This window comes from Triticum dicoccoides, chromosome 1A, assembly GCF_002162155.2.
Source record: "Triticum dicoccoides isolate Atlit2015 ecotype Zavitan chromosome 1A, WEW_v2.0, whole genome shotgun sequence".
Classification (NCBI taxonomy): Eukaryota; Viridiplantae; Streptophyta; class Magnoliopsida; order Poales; family Poaceae; genus Triticum; species Triticum dicoccoides.
The window spans coordinates 372,684,640-372,705,943 of NC_041380.1; the positions used below are offsets into that span (position 1 = coordinate 372,684,640).

At 43.4% G+C, this 21,304-nt stretch overlaps 1 protein-coding gene across 1 annotated transcript; it reads right to left on the minus strand.

The window, feature by feature from the left end:
* Positions 1 to 12,671: 12,671 nt before the first annotated feature.
* Positions 12,672 to 21,150, minus strand: LOC119353181. Its single transcript, XM_037619771.1, has 3 exons — positions 21,010 to 21,150; positions 12,855 to 13,190; positions 12,672 to 12,746 (listed from the first exon to the last, which is right to left on the minus strand). Exons 1-3 carry the CDS (start codon positions 21,148 to 21,150, stop codon positions 12,672 to 12,674), a joined length of 552 nt encoding a protein of 183 aa, XP_037475668.1.
* Positions 21,151 to 21,304: the final 154 nt, after the last annotated feature.

Here is a 21,304-nt window from a genome sequence, read left to right on the forward strand (position 1 = left end):
GGTGGTGGCAACGGCAGCCGGCAATAGCTACCGACGGGCAGTGGCGGCGGAGTGTGTGGTGGGTGTTCCGTGCACATCCAACAGGACGCCGCACGCACTACACTATGTTGGGGCTACGCAGCCGCCGCGGTGTAGGCTCCCAACTAGAGTTGTCCTCTAATGATGACGAAGTGGCTAAGCGGCGACGACGGGCCGGTGCCATTGGCGATTGTGGGACAAGCGGACTAGATAAGCCACAGAGAGGGAGGGGAAAATGCGACGCAGGACTCGCTGACCGTGAGGGCTTATATAGCAGGCCAGTAAGCATTGGGATTTTGGGGGATTTCACCGACTCGGGTGGGAAGCTTCTGCAGGAACCTGTGTGGTTCCGCGGGAATAGGATCACCAGCGTTTGGCCAAAACAACGCCCCCGCGCGCTGCTCAAGTTTGCTCTCTAAGCTGTCTGCGGTAGCGGGGTGACAAGACGTGCGAGAGGAGGACAGTAGGACACGTACACATACGGTTAATAAAACAAAAATGTTGGCGATTAAATTACCTACTACCTCCGTCCTGATTTATAAGTCGTCTATATATTTTTGTGCCAAATTTTGACTATATATTTAACTAATAAAATACGAATGCATGTCGCCAGAGATTATATCGTTGGATTCGTATTTGAACGTAGTTTCTAATTATATAATTTTTGTAACATGCATTAACATTTTGTTGGTTAAATTTAAGGTCAAAATATGGCACAGAATATAAATGGGACTAATAGAACAAGACGGCGGTAGTAGCACACGGCACTCTCTATGCAGCAACACAACTGTCGGCCAGATTGTAGACGGTCATTTCCTGCATGTTCAACTGCTCCATGTGTGTGGTTGCTTGCGGTTGAGGTAGTCACGACACGCTCTGCTCGTGTCCTGCCACGCGTGCTCTGCTCTCGCGTCTCTCCGGGCACTCTGCCCTCATCCCTCCACGCGTGCTGCCAGTATTTGGTGCCGGTGCACGATCACGCGCGTTCGTGTGCATGCGGTTGCGCCGGGCGCGGCGCCATGTTGCAGTTACCCGCTGCAAAAACTGCTATGCAGACGCGCCGAGAATCCAGGCCGCCCGGCCCCCATTTATTCTCGCGGCCATTTAGCTTCATCTCTTGCGCCACACGACATAATAAGCACATCCACAACAACACATAGAGAGAGGTCATCAAGCGGTTCCAATCGCGCTCCCCGTGGCTCCAATGGCGCTCCCAACGGTCGGTGACGACAATGGCGCGCAGTTCACCATGCATCACGTAGTGGACACCCACATGAGGGGGAAGGCCCTCTCGGTGGTGTACACGAATGAGCCGGTCTTGGTGGAGAGCTCCATCCAAACTTGGAGCAGTAGCTTGCTGAGGACAAGTACCAAGTGGTCGGCTTCGACCTCGAGTACACCATCGGTCATGCCGGGCATGATCAGAAGGTTGTCGTCGCCCAGTTGTGCGTGCGACATGATGTCCTCGTCTACCACTACCACCTGGCCACAAGGCCTTGCAAGCGTTTCTCCAGGTTAATCAACAGCTCCAACTACAGTTTCGCTACGGCGGACACCACCAACGATCTAAAAGCGCTCAAGGTTTCAGGTTTGAAATGCCAGAATCTTGTCAACATCCAGGACCACTACAAGGTCTGGGGCAGCGACGACAACAAACAGAACACCCTGGTTGACCTCGCCTCGTCCATCATCGACCCCTTCTACGTGAAGATGAAGGATGAGAGCAAGAAGGACAAGAACACCTGGCAGAGTGTCTGGCATGAGAGACTGGATGAACAACACGTCAAGTATGAGACCAAGGACGCGTACACAAGCTACGAGATGTACATGCGGATCGTTGACATGAGGGAGTGTCTTCTTCCTACCCCAGACGAGGGATCGAGCCATAGAGCAGTGGCGGGAGCGTCACAAGAAGTAGATGACTAGACGATCGTTTCTCCTAGTTTAGAATGCATACAGTTGTTTATTGAGGTGTGTGCAAATGATCTGTATAGTCACTTATGTAATTGGATGTTTATTTCAGTAATATATATACATACATATGTTATTCTTCCATAGACAGAGCAAATCACACGACTTATTAGCAGCAATCTTGTGTGTTATTATTGGTCTTCGCACACATTTCTAATTACGGACCTGTTTGCCGTGTATCACACACATCTTGTTCAGTTGAACCATTTCTATTGTGTTGCCTAATCACACACAGTCATCCTAGTGAACTGTATGCCGTATATCGCACACACCCTCATATGGCTACCCATTTATGTTGTTCTGCATCATCGCAAATAGTTCTTCTGGATTAACCATTTGCCACGCATCACACACGCAACTCCAATATAAACCGTGTTTGATGTCACCCCCATCGCAAACGTTTTGCATCTTTCTTGATAGTTTTATTACATCACCGTTTGTGATTGATGTATCGCACATAGTTTCGTCAAATGGTCTCTGATTCGACTGTCGCGTTTGGACCTTCCTGAAGTAGTGTGTAGTAATGATAGTAGATATGGATTTTTGTAATAGGAACAATAAAAACAGCAAGGTAGCAATTGATAAAACGGAGCACAAACGGTATTGCAATGCTTAAAAATGAGGCCTAGGGTCCATACTTTCACTAGTGCAGTCTCTCAACAATTCTAATCTAATTAGATCATATAATCATCCCTCAACGTGTGATGAAGAATCACTCCAAACTTCTTATCTAGCGGCGGAGGACATAAGCAGAAATAGTTTGTAGGATACGAAACCACCTTAAAGTTATTCTTTCCGCGCGATCTATTTAAGAGTTCATACTAAAATAACGCAACCTTTTTCTTTCCGTTCGATCTATCCAAGAGTTCATACTAAAATAACACCATGTGATACACATCAACCAACTCCAATGTCACCTAAATACTCCAATGTCACCGCAAGTATCCATGAGTTAATTATACGACATGCATCAAGCAATTTCAGATTCATAATACTCGATCCAACACAAAAGAACCTCAAAGAGTGCCCCAAGATTTCTACCGGAGAAACAAGGACGAAAACGTGCATCAACCCCTAGGCATAGATTACCACAATGTCACCTCGGGAATCCACGAGTTGAGTGCCAAAACATATATCAAGTGAATCAATATAATACCCCATTGTCAGCACAGGTATTCATATGCAAGACATATATCAACTGCTCTCAAATCCATAAAAATATTCAATCCGATAAAACGAAATCGCAAAGGGAAAACTCAATTCATCACAACAAGATAGAGAGGGCGAAACACCATATGATCCAACTATATTAACAAAGCCCGCGATACATCAAGATTGTGCCATCAAGAACACGAGAGAGAGAGATTAAACACATAGCTACTAGTGCAAATCCTTAACCCCGAGGGTGGACTACTCCGTCCTCATGATGGTGGCCGCCGGGATGATGAAGATGGCCACCGATGATGATTTCCCCCTCCGGTAGGGTGCCGGAACGGGGTTTAGATTGGTTTTTCGTGGCTATAGAGGCTTACGGCGGCGGAACTTCTGATCTATCGACTCCCCTAGGGTTTCTAGAATATTTGGGAATTTATAGGGCGAAGAGGCGGTGCAAGAGGTCCCCGAGGTGGGCACAACCGACCTGGGCGCCTGGGCCTCCTAGCGTGCCCAGGTGTCTTGTGCTCACCTCGGGCCTCCCCTGTGGTACTTCGTTGGCCCAATGGGTGTCTTCTGGTCTAGAAAAAATCTCCAAAAAGTTTTGCTGCATTTGGACTCTGTTTGGTACTGATATTCTGTGAAGTAAAGAACAAGCAAAAATAGCAACTGACACTGGGCACTAGGCACTATGTCAATAGGTTAGTTCTAAAAAATGATATAAAATGATTGTGAAACATACAAGAATGATAATATAACAACATGGAACAAGCAAAAAATATAGATACATGCTACCTCTTGAGCACTGCGTTGGTTTTCCCTTGAAGAGGAAAGGGTGATGCAGCAAAGTAGCGTAAGTATTTCCCTCAGTTTTTGAGAACCAAGGTATCAATCCAGTAGGAGGCTACGCGCGAGTCCCTCGCACCTGCACAAAACAAATAAATCCTCGCAACCAACGCGATAAGGTGTTGCCAATCCCTACACGGTCACTTACGAGAGTGAAATCTGGTAGATATGATAAGATGATATTTTTTGTTATTTTTATGATAAAGATGCAAAGTAAAATAAAAGCAAAGTAAATAACTAAGTGTTGGAAGATTAATATGATGAAGATAGACCCCGGGGCCATAGGTTTCACTAGTGGCTTCTCTCAAGACCATAAGTATTTTACAGTGGGTGAACAAATTATGTTGAGCAATTGACAGAATTGAGCATAGTTATGAGAATATCTAGGTATGATCATGTATATAGGCATCACGTCCGAGACACGTAGACCGACTCCTTCCTGCATCTACTACTATTACTCCACACATCGACCGCTATCCAGCATGCATCTAGAGTATTAAGTTCATAAGAACAGAGTAACGCCTTAAGCAAGATGACATGATGTAGAGGGATAAATTCATGCAATATGATAAAAACATCTTGTTATCCTTGATAGCAACAATACAATACATGCCTTGCTGCCCCTACTGTCACTGGGAAAGGACACCGCAAGATTGAACCCAAAGCTAAGCACTTATCTCATTGCAAGAAAGATCAATCTAGTAGGCCAAACCAAACTAATAATTTGAAGAGACTTGCAAAGATAACCAATCATACATAAAAGAATTCAGACAAGATTCAAATATTGTTCATAGATAAACTTGATCATAAACCCACAATTCATCAGTCTCAACAAACACACCGCAAAAGAAGATTACATCGAATAGATCTCCACAAGAGAGGGGGAGAACTTTGTATTGAGATCCAAAAAGAGAGAAGAAGCCATCTAGCTAATAACTATGGACCGGTAGGTCTGAGGTAAACTACTCACACTTCATCGGAGAGGCTATGGTGTTGATGTAGAAGCCCTCTGTGATCCATGCCCCCTCCGGCGGAGCTCCGGAACAGGCCCCAAGATGGGATCTCGTGGATACAGAAAGTTACGGCGGTGGAATTAGGATTTTGGCTCCGTATCTGATCGTTTAGGGGTATGTAGGTATATATAGGAGGAAGAAGTACGTCGGTGGAGCAACAGGGGGCCCACGAGGGTGGAGGGCGCACCTGGGGGGGAGGGTAGGCTCGCCCCCTACCTCGTGGCCTCCCTGTTGGTTGCTTGACATAGGGTCCAAGTCTCCTGGATCATGTTCGGTGAGAAAATCACGTTCCCGAAGGTTTCATTCCGTTTGGACTCCATTTGATATTCCTTTTCTTCGAAACCCTAAAATAGGCAAAAACAGCAATTCTGGACTGGGCCTCCGGTTAATAGGTTAGTCCCAAAAATAATATAAAAGTGTATAATAAAGCCCAATAATGTCCAAAACAGTAGATAATATAGCATGGAGCAATCAAAAATTATAGATACGTTGGAGACGTATCAAGCATCCCCAAGCTTAATTCCTGCTCGTCCTCGAGTATGTAAATGATAAAAACAGAATTTTTGATGTGGAATGCTACTTGCCATAATTTCAATGTAATTCTTCTTAATTGTGGCATGAATATTCAGATCTGAAAGATTCAATATAAAAGTTTAATATTGACATAGGAATAATAATACTTCAAGCATACTAACTAAGCAATTATGTCTTCTCAAAATAACATGGACAAAGAGAGTTCATCCCTACAAAATCATATAGTTTAGTCATGCTCCATTTTCGTCACACAAGAATGCTCTGATCATGCACAACCCCGATGACAAGCCAAGTAATTGTTTCATACTTTAGTAATCTCAAACTTTATAAACCTTCACCCAATACATGAGCGTGAGCCATGGATATAGCACTATGGGTGGAATAGAGTATAATGATGGGGGTTATGTGGAGAAAAAAAGAGGAGAAAGTCTCACATCAATGAGGCTAATCAATGAGCTATGGAGATGCTCATTGATTGATGTTAATGTAAGGAGTAGGGATTGCCATGCAACGGATGCCTAGAGCTATAAATGTATGAAAGCTCAACAAAAGAAACTAGTGGGTGTGCATCCAACTTGCTTGCTCACGAAGACCTAGGGCACTTGAGGAGGCCCATTGTTGGAATATACAAGCCAAGTTCCATAATGAAAAATTCACACTAGTATATGAAAGTGACAAAACAAGAGACTCTCTATCATCAAGATCATGGAGCTACTTTGAAGCACAAGTGTGGAAAAAGCATAGTAGCATTGTCCCTTTTTATTTCTTTTTTATCTGGTCCTTCATTTTTTATTTGGCCTTTCTCCTTTTTTATTGGGACAATGCTCTATTAAATGATGATCATCATACTTCTATTTATTTACAACTCAATGATTACAACTCGATACTAGAACAAGGTATGACTCTATATGAATGCCTCCGACGGTGTACCGGGATATGCAATGAATCAAGTGTGACATGTATGAAAAATTATGAACGGTGGCTTTGCCACAAATACGATGTCAACTACATGATCATGCAAAGCAATATGACAATGATGAACGTGTCATGATAAACAGGATGGTGGAAAGTTGCATGGCAATATATCTTGGAATGGCTATGGAAATGCCATAATAGGTAGGTATGGTGGCTGTTTTGAGGAAGATATAAGGAGGTTTATGTGTGAAAGAGGGTATCATATCATGGGGTTTGGATGCACCGGCGAAGTTTTCACCAAGTCTCAATGTGAGAAAGGGCAATGCACGGTACCGAAGAGGCTAGCAATGATGGAAGGGTGGGAGTGTGTATAACCCATGAACTCAACATTAGTCATAAAGAACTCATATACTTATTGCAAAAATCTTCAAGTCATCAAAAACCAAGCACTACGCGCATGCTCCTAGGGGGATAGATTGGTAGGAAAAGACCATCGCTCGTCCCCGACCGCCACGCATAAGGAGGACAATCAAAGAACACCTCATATTTCAAATTTGTTACATAACGTTTACCATACGTGCATGCTACAAGACTTGCAAACTTCAACAAAAGTATTTCTCAATTTCACAACTACTCAACTAGCACAACTTTAATATCACTACCTCCATATCTCAAAACAATCATCAAGCATCAAACTTCTCTTAGTATTCAACACACTCATAAGAGAATTTTATTATTAATCTTGTATACCTAGCATATTAGGATTATTTAAGCAAATTACCATGCTATTTAATACTCTCAAAATAATCTAAGTGAAGCACGAGAGATCAATAGTTTCTATAAAACAAATCCACCACCATGCTCTAAAAGATATAAGTGAAGTACTAGAGCAAAGCTATATAACTCAAAAGGTATAAGTGAAGCACATAGAGTATTCTAATAATTTCCGAATCATGTGTGTCTCTCTCAAAAGGTGTGTACAGCAAAGATGATTGTGGTAAACTAAAAATCAAAGACTCAAATCATACAAGACGCTCCAAGCAAAACACATATCATGTGATGAATAAAAATATAGTTCCAAGTAAAGTTACCGATAGAAGTAGACGAAAGAGGGGATGCCTTCCGGGGCATCCCCAAGCTTTGGCTTTTAGGTGTCCTTAGATTATCTTGGGGGTGCCATGGGAATCCCCAAGCTTAGGCTCTTGCCACTCCTTGTTCCATAATCCATCAAATCTTTACCCAAAACTTGAAAACTTCACAACACAAAACTTAAAGTAGAAAATCTCGTGAGCTCCGCTAGCGAAAGAAAACAAAAGACCACTTCAAGGTACTGTAATGAAATAATTCTTTATTTATATTGGTGTTAAACCTACTGTATTACAACTTCTCTATGGTTTATAAACTATTTTACTAGCCATAGATTCATCAAAATAAGCAAACAACACACGAAAAACAGAATCTGTCAAAAGCAGAACTGTCTGTAGTAATCTGTAGCTAGCGCAAGATCTTTAACCCCAAAAATTCTAAAATAAATAGATGGACGTGAGGAATGTATCTATTAATCATCTGCAAAAAAAAATTAACTAAATAGCACTTTCCAAATAAAAATGGCAGAAGTTCTCGTGAGCGCTAAAGTTTCTGTTTTTTACAGCAATATTAACAAGACTTTGCCCAAGTTTCCCAACGGTTTTACTTGGCACAAACACTAATTAAACACAAAAATACAACCAAAACAGAGGCTAGATAAATTATTTATTACTAAACAGGAGCAAAAATCAAGGAATAAAAATAAAATTGGTTGCCTCCCAACAAGCGCTATCGTTTAACGCCCCTAGCTAGGCATAAAAGTAAGGATAGATCTAGGTATTGCCATAATAGTAAGATAGATCATTAAAAATCATTTCATATTCTCTACGTTCGGCAGAAAGTTTTCTTTGAGGCAAGCAAAATTAATCAAAAGGACTAAATTTAATGGTACAAAAGTCCCCAAGATCAACCTTCGGAGGTATAGGTTCCTCCTTTGGCCCTTCGTATTGCACAACCAATTCATCGTTATAAGCATTCTTTTGATAGAACTTTGTGAGCCTATACTCAAGAGAATATCCTAGTTAATTATTTTGAATGGCCAAGTCATCATTAAGTTCAGAAATTCTATCAACTAAAACATTGGTAGGAACCCTTTTTCTAAGATTATCATTGAAAGCAACATAGTCTAGAGATTGAAAGCGCATTATTTCTTCTTGATCAAAAAGGATAGGATCTATGGGAGGACGACAAGTGTCCACCCTATAATGCGCAAAGATTTCTTTGGCCTCTTTTATTATGAATCTGAACTCATGAGCCAAAAAGATAGTAGCGGCACGCTTAACAGAAGAATGCTCAATATTAGAAAATTCTAGGAAAATCCTTTGTATGCAAGGGTGGATGTGCATGAATTGTCTTTCAAGTTCAACTACAAGCATGGCAATAGCGTCCGCAAGACTACTAGTTCTATGAAGGATAGAACTACCCATAGAAGGCAAAGCACCGGCACAAGTAAATAAATCTTGGATAACTCCTTTTCCAATAATATTACCACTACCAATATAGTTTTTTTTTGTATGTAAGATAGGGGGTTCTTCAGCAGGAGCATCAGAATTTTTCATGATATTATTATTGTCAAAATCGACAATAATTTCCCCAATTTTAGACATAATGGCAGAAAGTGCAAAAGGAAAAAAGGAAAATAGAGAAAGAGAGGGAGGATAGAGAGAGAGAGGGCGAATAAAACGGCAAGGGTGAAGTGGGGAGAAAATTGGATATTTGCCACTTTCAATATGTGGCTTCTAAAAATTTCCACATCCAAGATGGGCTTCGCAAAATTGCCACTTTGATCTTTGGCTCCTTGATTACTACGCCACTTCCCTCCTTTTAGTGATTTTCTTTTTTTCCTTTTCTATTTATAAGCATAGGAAAAGACCAAACTACCCCTGATTCTATGTATACAGTACAAGTACTGAGATCTGATTATCTGCATCTGGTATTCTCGTTCGAGCAGAGGAGAGAACGAGCCACACAAACACCTTGCTGACGCCGCCTGTCCGGTCGCTGTCGTCGCTCTCTCAGCCCGACCGCTATCGTCGCTCACCCTTATGCCCGCATGCCATAGCCGCTCAGTCCGGCCGCCTGCTCGGCGCTCGTGCCGCTCGTCCCGGTCTCACCACTCGGCTGGGATGAGGAGGCGGGAGGGTGCGTCCCAGGAGGATGAGGAGGTGGAGGGAGATGGGGCGTGGCCATGGAGGAGTTGTTGTCGGCCGGCGGGAGTTCCTCTGGACGCGGGCGCACATATGTTTGGGAAAATAGGAGAAAATGGTAGTGTTATGCAGAGAAGGTTGCCCAGATTGTTTGGAGAGTGAAAGAGTGCGTACATTTGTTCTGACTGCAGAGAAATAGAATTTTTTTTGATTGTTGTGTTAGGATTCATGCAAGATTGTTTTATGGCATTTAAAACCATGACGATATATCACCAGAAGTATGATATAGTACTAATTTTCAGTTCCCTGGGTTGCTTCAGTACCCCTTTTCCTATCTGAATTTTCGTCGGAATGCAAGATGTTCTCAAATGTCCTAAGTTTTAGTCAAAATGCAAGATTTTCCCAAATTAACTGCTGGTTATATGAATGTACCTGATATGCTCCCGTTTTGTCTAAAGGATGTTCTCTAGTTGTGTCTGTAGAGCATTCCAGATTTTATTGTTGAACCTTTTTGGACTGCTGTCACACACCACTGTACTATCTTGTGCTCCAATAACGCATGGAAAGAATCATTTGTTTTCCCTGAATGGAAAGTGAAGATCATGAGAAGCGCGAGCACTAAAAGTTTTTTTTACATCTTAATCTGAACATGAGAAAATTGTGCTGACTAAATGTTGGATATTTATATCCACACAGCAGACCACAAATTTCTACAATATGAGTGTATTGACCAGAACAAAATTTTGGAACAACCATACTGTAAACGACAAAAACTAAGCATAATCTACTATATATATCCACACAGTACGTCGACATGAGAATAATAATAATGAGACATAAACTGGGCATAATTTGTTGCATCTCACGACTCACTTAAATTTTGAGTTCCAAGCTCATTGAAATTGTGAGTTCGTATCTCACATAAGCAACACACTGAATAAAACTAATAGTAAGTTCACTTCTACATAACAAGCATATTGAAAGTACTTGTTCACATCTGACATAATGCCATCTCAAACAGATCATTCATCCAATAGATAACTTCCTCTTTGGAGTCATCTTCTTTGGTGGAGCTGTGGCTGGCATCCTCCTTGGGGTCATCTTCTTTGGTGGAGCTGCTGTTGGCATCCTCTCAGGGGTAGTTCTAGTGGTTTGTGAAGAACTACCCTCTCCCAACAAGATAGCAAGGCGGCTGCACACATATATATTATCACATTTAGATAAAGTATTTTTCCCCATTTGGACATTGCTGAACATAGAGAAATTTGTCATTGCAGCTTACCTTCTAGTGACCATGCTTGGACTGTCCTGCAATATTTGTTCTCTAGTAGGTCTTTGTGCGGTGCTAGGTTCAGCTGGCCTAGCTTTTGTACTGTTCTTTCTAGGCTTCCTCTTCCTGCAATTCAACAAAAAAGATTATTTTTGGCATGATGTGATAATTTAAGCTTTGACTGAAAGAAAAACACTTGCCATTTTTTGGTTCCATTGAGTGGACACTTGTAACTAGCTTGCCTATGACCCTTTTCACCACATTTCTTGCAAGTCACTAGCCCTCTAATCATTTTCTTTCCCTTAGAATTGGTGGGAGCGGTGCTATCATCATCCTTCGGAGCATCATTGGCACCTTTTTTCTTGTGGCCACCTTCAAGACATCCTTTGATCCTCAATTTCCTTTGTCTTCCTTTATTTCTTTTCGCAAGTGGTGCCCCCACAACAAATGGTAGCTCCACAGGTGGCCATTGTGATTTATCTGTCATTGGCTCAATCTCTCTCCCATAAGCAGCCTTGAATCTGTCCACAGAGTAGTACTCATGCACAAATTGTTCAAGGTTTACTCTCTTTTGGGATGTCACAAAGGCCAAGACATGTTGACATGGCTTACCAGTGTGCTGCCATTCAAGATAAGTACACGTCTGCTGATTTAGCTTCACGGCATGCCTTTCATAGTTCTTACTATTATCCCACACCTATGCACTCCAATTAGCAGATTCCACTACTATCAAGTGCCCCAAACCTCTAGTATTTGCTCTCAGCTGAACCATAATTGCCGGTAGTATCCGTCCAGGTCGTAGCCTTTATCCAATCCTTCTCCTCTTCCTCCACAAAAGCATGATCATCTCTCTAATCTTATCAGCTAGTTCAGCAACAGGTAAATCCTTAATGTCTCGGATCCAGTTGTTAAAAACCTCTGCTACATTATTAGTGATATAGTCACACTTGATATCTGGATTGAAGACACACCTCATCCACTTGAGAGTGTGGTACTGACTCAACCATTTCCATACCTCATCTGATTGTTTAATGATTGTTGTCATATGTTCAGTGAACACATCTTCCCTATAAGCCCTTGCTGCAGGATACATCCTTCCAAAGCCATGGAACCTTTTTGAAAAATTATTCATAAGATAGTAAAAACATTCCCTTTGTTCAGCATTGGGAAACACATTCTTCACCACATTCTCCAAGCCTTTGCAAGCATCTGTGCACACTGCAAGAAGTGGAGGATCTCCTATTGCCATCTTAAGTTGATTCATAAACCACGTCCAATTGTCTTCTGTCTCACATGCAATGAACCCAAAAGCAAGTGGATACATCCAATTGTGACCATCAACTGCCGTAGCTGAGGCTAAATGGCCATTCCACCTTCCATTCAATGCAGTAGAATTTATACTTAGATGTGGCCTACATCCTTCCAAAAAGCCATCAATGCATGGTTTAAGTGCACAAAAAACCGATTACCATCTATTTCTAGTACTTAAATCTCCACAACACTTCCAGGTGACCTCTTCAGTACCTCAGCCTTCCATTTATATAACATCTCAAAACTCTCTTCCCATTTACCATAAACCTCTGCAAGAGCTTTTTCTTTCCCTCTCCAGACTGTGTCATATAGAATCGTGACTTTGTGTTGTTCTTGCAACTTTTTCTGTAATTCTTTAGCACCCATATTAGGTGAATTCCTAAGGATACTCACAGCCTTGTTAGATACCTAGTCTTGCGATGGCGTTATGGTCTTCACCCTGCTGCTTGAAACACAATCATGTTGATCAACTAAAACTGTGACCTGCACATATAGAATTTAAAAATGAAGGAAAGTTATATAGTAAATAGACATACACAGAGATACAAAAAATAAATAATGAATGGGGGTTATATAGTTAGCCATATTCACCTTTACAGTACATTTATCATCCTGTAGGCTGCCAACAATCCTCCAAGGACAATCCTCACTTGACTTGCAGAACCCTCTAAATCTCTTTTTATCTGACTTCTCCGTGCCTATATCAAACTCCTCATTGATGGCAAATTGCCTCACTGCTAACCTAAATTCCTTCATTGATGGGTACATTGTGCCAAGGTCCATTTTTGGGTGGTCCTTATCATATGTAATCACTACCTCATTTGGTATGGCATCACTAACAGGAATGGCAGGACCATCATTATCACTGCCCTGCTCAACCATTCTACGACCCATTGGTTCACTCTTATCTTTTTTCTCTTCTTCATCCTGCAAGCCCAAAATCTCACATAACTGATCCTCACTCAGTAGTTCAATTCTACCTTCGTCATCATGTGTCTCCACAATCTGCAAGTTATCCCAATCGACTTCTGAAATAAGCGTTGCCTCTGGGTCATGCCTAGTTGAAACAATTAAGAAAACATGAACACAAGTTTGGGTTAGCGGTCATAAACATGTCAAAAGTCATGATCAGATTTTTACAAAGCATATATGTAGCGGGACATAAATTCCTCCAGATTGTTTACTATTTCCCTTCTTCATTGGTGCATGATGATTCGGAAATTCTACTATTTCAAAATTCTACTGCCTTTACAATTAGGATAACTTTTACCTCTCATTATGATTTCAGGAAGAAACGAATCTTTCAAGGTTCAGCTCTGTTGAATTAGTGGTTGTGACAACTCTGCTCTTTCTACTTTATCGAATACACATCACTTTCTTTTTTTGCATTCTTACTATATCTAGTACTGCTCCCATCATTGTCAGACCAACTTATGTTATTCGAAATTATCAAAGATAAATAGTAAACTGTACATGTAAATTGGCAGCCCATCAATGCCAGATAACAATGACCTTTCCCACCTTTCTTGATTTAGATATAGGCTATCAAGAATTTAGATGTAAACTGTAGATGTAGGCTATCGTTTCACCTAGCAGGGAGCAGTTTAGGAATCACGATTGTACACAGATTCCATACTCACATGATGCAGCGCTTTGTTAATCAGCCGTGTAAGGAGAGATCAATCGCTACAGATTTTTGAACAAAGCAGGATAAGGCTCAATACAATACCGTCCAGAATCCATGAACGCGGCGACGAGAATGGCGGCACACGGAGTTGACGAGATCGGCGGCACGGGACGTCGAAGATCGGCAGCACGAGACGTTCAGAAGATTGGCGGCACGTGACGTCTAAGCCATCTGCGACACCCTGCGTCGAGGAGATCGATGATGCAACACACACGGTATTTTTGGCGGCCGGTGCGCTCTCGTATCAGTTAGTATCAATTAGAATGTGGACAGTACGTACGTGTATAGAATCAGGGGTAGTTTGGTCTTTTCCTGTGCTTATAAATGGAAAAGGAAAAAAGAAATCACTAAAAGAAGGGAAGTGGTATGGTAATCAAGGAGCCAACGAGCAAAGTGGCAATTTTGCGAAGCCCATCTTGGAAGTGGCAATTTTGAGAAGCCACGTATTGAAAGTGGCAAATATCCAATTTTCTCTGAAGTGGGGGAGAGGAAAACGAGAGGCAAATGGCAAATAATGTAATGCGGGAGATAAGGGTTTGTGATGGGTACTTGGTATGTTTGACTTTTGCGTAGACCTCCCCGGCAACGGCGCCAGAAATGCTTCTTGCTACCTCTTGAGCACTGCGTTGGTTTTCCCTTGAAGAGAAAGGGTGATGCAGCAAAGTAGCGTAAGTATTTCCCTCAGTTTTTGAGAACCAAGGTATCAATCCAGTAGGAGGCTACGCGCGAGTCCCTCGCACCTGCACAAAACAAATAAATCCTCGCAACCAACGCGATAAGGGGTTGTCAATCCCTACACGGTCACTTACGAGAGTGAGATCTGGTAGATATGATAAGATAATATTTTTTTGTATTTTTATGATAAAGATGCAAAGTAAAATAAAAGCAAAGTAAATAACTAAGTGTTGGAAGATTAATATGATGAAGATAGACCCAGGGGCCATATGTTTCACTAGTGGCTTATCTCAAGAGCATAAGTATTTTACGGTGGGTGAACAAATTACTGTTGAGAAATTGACAGAATTGAGCATAGTTATGAGAATATCTAGGTATGATCATGTATATAGGCATCACGTCCGAGACAAGTAGACCGACTACTGCCTGCATCTACTACTATTACTCCACACATCGACCGCTATCCAGCATGCATCTAGAGTATTAAGTTCATAAGAACAGAGTAACGCCTTAAGCAAGATGACATGATGTAGAGGGATAAATTCATGCAATATGATAAAAAAACATCTTGTTATCCTCGATGGCAACAATACAATGCGTGCCTTGCTGCCCCTACTGTCACTAGGAAAGGACACCGCAAGATTGAACCCAAAGCTAAGCACTTCACCCATTGCAAGAAAGATCAATCTAGTAGGCAAAACCAAACTGATAATTCGAAGAGACTTGCAAAGATAACCAATCATACATAAAAGAATTCAGAGAAGATTCAAATATAGTTCATAGATAAACTTGATCATAAACCCACAATTCATCGGTCTCAACAAACACACTGCAAAAGAAGATTACATCGAATAGATCTCCACAAGAGAGGGGGAGAACTTTCACTACAGGAAACTGCTAGTTTGCCGTCAGTGAGCGGCTTTGCCGTCGGCATTTTGTCGGGGTAGACGGCAAAGAAAACTTTGCCATCGTGAGCTTACGGCAAAGTATGACTAACGACAAATCTGCTCTTTGCCGTCTATGAGCGCACTGGCTGACGGCAAACCTAGAGAAAGGATGATGGCAAAGAAACCAAGACGGCAAACTGGCTCTTCGCCATCTGTTGTTTCACTGAGTGACGGCAAAGGATGGACACGTGTCTAGTTTGACGGTAGGTAACGGTGCCCCAGTTTTGCCGTCTGTGTTTGTTATCCACTGACGGCAAAGTTAGTTGCTTTGCCATCTGCCTGCTGTCCTACTGACGGCGAACTAATAGAAAAAAACCTGGCACCAAGCCTTGCTTTGCCATCTCCTTTTGGTCCCACTGACGGCAAAATAATGGAAACTAAGAAAAGAAAATCCCCCACCCGACCGCATCTCCCCGATTGCTCTGTCTCGACCGCACGCTAGGTTATCCCCGCCCGTCCCCGGCTCGACCGCGCCGCCGCCACCGCCCGTCCCCGGCTCCATCGCGCCGCCGCCGCCCGTCTCCACCTCCACCGCGCCGCCCCCCTCTGGTCCGAATTGGACAAGGGGTGCAGCCCCCTTTTCCTTCTCCCTCTCCTCCTCTTTCCTTCTCTCCTAATCCAACAAGGAAAGGAGGAGTCCTACTCCCGGTAGGAGTAGGACTCCCCCCTTGGCACGCCCTCCTCCTAGGCCGGCCGCCTCCCCCCTTGCTCCTTTATATACAGGGGCAGGGGGGCACCTCGAGACACACAAGTTGATCGAGTTGATCATCTCTTAGCCGTGTGCGGTGCCCCCCTCCACCATAGTCCACCTTGATAATACTGTAGCGGTGCTTAGGCGAAGCCCTGCATCGGTAGAACATCAACATCATCACCACGCCGTCGTGCTGACGAAACTCTCCCTCAACACTCGGCTGGATCGGAGTTCGAGGGACGTCATTGGGCTGAACGTGTGCTGAACTCAGAGGTGTCGTACGTTCGGTACATGATCGGTCGGATCGTGAAGACATACGACTACATCAACCGCATTGTGCTAACGCTTCCGCTTACGGTCTACGAGGGTACGTGGACAACACTCTCCCCTCTCGTTGCTATGCATCACCATGATCTTGCGTGTGCGTAGGAAATTTTTGAAATGACTATGTTCCCCAACATATCCATCATAGCATCATTGTCGTCTCGCCAATCTATTGCTTCTACGACTATCGCTACCGCTTAGTGATGAAGTAAAGCAATTACATGGCGATTGCATTTCATACAATAAAGCGACAACCATATGGCTCCTGCCAGTTGCCGATAACTGTGTTACAAAACATGATCATCTCATACAACAATTTATATAATCACGTCTTGATCATATCACATCACAACATGCCCTGCAAAAACAAGTTAGACATCCTCTACTTTGTTGTTGCAAGTTTTACGTGGCTGCTACGGGCTTAGCAAGAACCGTTCTTACCTACGCATCAAAAACCACAACGCGGTATAGTGATTGCTTTTTGATCTTCAGAAAGAACCATGTTCAATGAGTCCGATTCAACTAAAGTTGGAGAAACAGACACCCACTAGCCACCTGTGTGCGAAGCACGTCGGTAGAACCAGTTTCGCGTAAGCGTACACGTAATGTCGGTCTGAGCCGCTTCATCCAAAAGAACCGCTGAATCAAGAATCAACTAGTGATGGCAAGCAATATGTATATACCCGCGCCCACAACTCCTTGGTGTTCTACTCGTGCATATAACATCTACGCATAGACCTGGCTCGGATGCCACTGTTGGGGAATGTAATATTTCAAAAAAATTGCCTACGCACCCGCAAGATCCATCTAGGTGATGCATAGCAACGAGAGGGGAGAGTGTGTCCACATACACTCATAGACCGAAAGCGGAAGCATTTAGTAACGCGGTTGATGTAGTCGAACGTCTTCGTGATCCAACCGATCCAAGTACCGAACGCACGGCACCTCCGCGATCTGCACACGTTCAGCTCGGTGACGTCCCTCGTACTCTTGATCCAGCTGAGTCTGAGGGAGAGTTTCATCAGCACGACGGCGTGATGACAGTGATGATGAAGTTACCGGCACAGGGCTTCGCCTAAGCACTACAACGATATGACCGAGGTGCAAATCTGTGGAGGGGGCACCGCACACGGCTAAGACAACTGTCAACTTGTGTGTTCTAGGGTGCCCCTGCCCCCGTATATAAAGGAGCAAGGGGGAGGCCGGCCGGCCCCTAGGGCGCGCCCCCAAGAGGGTAATCCTACTAGGACTCCAAGTCCTAGTAAGAATCCACCAAGAGGGAGAGAGGGGGAAGGAAGGAAGAGGGGGAAGGGAAGGAAAGGGGGCGCCGCCCCCTTCCCCTAGTCCAATTCGGATCCAAGGGGGGGCGGCCAGCCCCTCCTAGCCCTTTCTCTCTTCCCACTAAGGCCCATAGAGGCCCATTAGTTCCCCCGGGGGTTCCGATAACCCCTCAGCACTCCGATATATATCCGGTAAGCTCTAAAACTCATCCGGTGTCCGAATATAGTCATCCAATATATCAATATTTATGTCTCGACCATTTCGAGACTCCTCGTCATGTCCGTGATCACATCTAGGACTCTGAACTACCTTTGGTACATCAAAACACATAAACTCATAATACCAATCATCATCGAACGTTAAGCGTGTGGACCCTACGAGTTCGAGAACTATGTAGACATGACCGAGACTCATCTCCAGTCAATAACCAATAGTGGAACCTGGATGCCCATATTGGTTCCTACATATTCTATGAAGATCTTTATCGGTCAAACCGCATAACAACATACGTTGTTCCCTTTGTCATCGGTATGTTACTTGCCCAAGATTCGATTGTTGGTATCTCGATACCTAGTTCCATATCATTACCGGCAAGTCTCTTTACTCGTTCCACAATGCATCATCTCGTAACTAACTCATTAGTCACATTGCTTGCAAGACTTATAGTGATGTGCATTACCGAGAGGGCCCAGAGATACCTCTCCGACAATCGGAGTGACAAGTCCTAATATCGATCTATGCCAACTCAACAAACACCATAGGAGACACCTGTAGAGCATCTTTATAATCACCCATTTACGTTGTTACGTTTGATAGCACACTAAGTGTGTAGCGACCCGACCCGAATGGATCAAGTCTCTGTGCTTAAGTGTCATCCCTAGATTGATATGCTGACACACAGTACTCGAGGATTTATAACAGAGGTAAATCACATGTATAAGTAATGTAAATACTATTACCCCAATCCAAAATAGCGGAAGTAACAAGGTTGTGGATTCCCATCAACACCAACGACAAAGTTGAGTGTAGAAATCATAACCCTAACATATCACTTACTCGTCGTAAGATAAACCTGCAACATGAGACGTTGCAGCCACAAAGGGTCAGTACATTGAATGTACTGGCAAATTCACACCATAGAGAGAAATGATGAACAATGGCTATCACTACATGCATATATGGCTGGTAGAAAAGCTCTATGGTTATAAGGTTTTTGCGAAAAGCCAATTTTCCCCTACTGCAACGGAATACATTTTAATGGGACATTTACATCCGTGCCCCTAACTCGAACACCCTACTCAGATTTGCCCCTAATTTTGAAGCATGCTCAAATTTACCCCTCCGCCGTTAAGTCACTACTCAGAAATGCCCTTCCGTACAGTACTGTAGCACTTTCCGTCCTATACTGTAGCACTTCCCGTCTGCTACAGTACACGTGGGCCTTTGACGGTCAAAGGCCTTTGGCTGGACGGAAGGGCATTTCTGAGTAGTGACTTAACGGCAGAGGGGTAAATTTGAGCATGCTTTGAAATTAGGGGCAAATCTGAGTAGGTGGTTCGAGTTAGGGGCAGAAATGCAAATGGCCCCATTTTAATTAACTATCATGGTGGTTGTTGAACATTGAGAATGGTTGACAGCATTCTCAATCCCAATTAAGTAACATCATTAAACCCAACAAAATTATTTAAAGTCACATGATGAGATTCAGATGATAATCCAAGTACTAGATACTCAAAACGTCCATAACCGGGGACACGGCTAATCATGATTAGTTTATACACTCTGCAGAGGTTTGCGCACTTTTCCCCACAAGACTCGATCGCCTCCGTTTGGTTTCTCGCACTACATGGTGTTTGAGAAACGGATGACCGAGACATAGTCTTTCAAAAGCGCTAGCACCTTACGATCGGGTAGACCGTACCACCTACATCCCCTACATCTGCTAGTCTACCACTTTAATCAACTATGCTAGAGCCCATAATAGCTTGTGGCTGCACACGGAAGTTTCTAGCATGAAAAATCTCATGGTCCCTTTGAGCCTGGGTGGTGGTCCATAAAAAAACAGGCAATCCTGATCTACCCAGGTGCCTAGACAGGCAATCCTGGAATAACCAGCTGCCTCAATCCACCCAGATGTGTGTTTAAGTTGCCACCTTAAGTAAACCATTAATTAACAATCTCACATCTGTCATGGATACTCTCAAAACCCAATCCATGTCTACGAGCATAGCATGGTGAAGTAAGCATAACGTAATAGTAACTCCCAAGGGTTTGATAATAAACAGGTAATAGGTACTACCTCAACTACTTCCCATCCCACAATTTAATTAGATCCTAATCATGCAATGTTTGAGGTTTGATCTAATGCAATGAAAACTGGGTGTTAAAGGAATATGATCAAAGTGTGAACTTGCCTGCAATGTTGATGAAGATGATTCTCACTCAAAACTCTTAATAGATCTACTCGTCTTACTCTGGTCAATCTATCGTAAGCAAGCAATAGTAACCACACATAAGAAATCACTCAAAAGATCAGAAAGAACGAAGAAGTCGATTCGCAAAACATCAAAACCAAGCAAATAGCTCTTGCAACATAAAACAATTTCTAATAGTACCAAAATTATGTGAATTTGGCCTTATTAGAATGTTTAGGTCAAGAGCTTCGATTTGCAAAAAGAATCAACTCAAACGGAGCTACGAAACTCAAGTTATGATTAAACAAAGTTTGAATTCAAATCTGATCTAATTCAAATTTTAAACTTTTCAAAAACATGTTTAAGTTGTTTTAGTGGATAGAAGAGATCGTAACGAAGACGTGGGCGTTGGTTTTGTCTAATTCTGGCTAACGAGCAAAAAGTTATAATCGTTTGAAAACCAGGGGCTGGTCTGTAAAGAAAATATTCACGGATGGGTCCCTGGCCGAAAATAACAGAAAAAGAAAAAGACTAAAAGGCGAACATTCGCTTATAAGGTCTAAACAGTGGACGTTCGCTGTTTAATAAAACCTAAAAAAACAAATCTTGTCTAGTTTTTTTAAAAAGACCGAACTTTAAAATAAAACCGGGTCGGACGGCGGTTATACCGGTTCGATCGGTTTTTCGCCGAAAACCGGCAGCGGTAGGCGGCAGCGGCAGATCGGACCGGCGAGCTCCGGCGAGGCGGCACGGGGCTCCGGCGGGCGGCTCCAGTCGTCGGGGAGATGGCGAGGCGCACGGCTGAGGCGGCGCGGGGCACGGCGATGCGGCGCGGGCAGCGGTCGGCGACGCGGCAGAGCAGCGGCATGGAGGCAGCAGCTAGTGGTGGTGCGACGGTGATCTGTGGTGGCAGCGGTGCAGCGAGAAGCGGTGCGGCGAGGAGAGAGAAGCCGTGGCGGCGGCGGCTTTATGGGGGAGGGGAGGAGAGGGCGGCTTGGGCGAGGGGCCATGGAGAGGCCGGG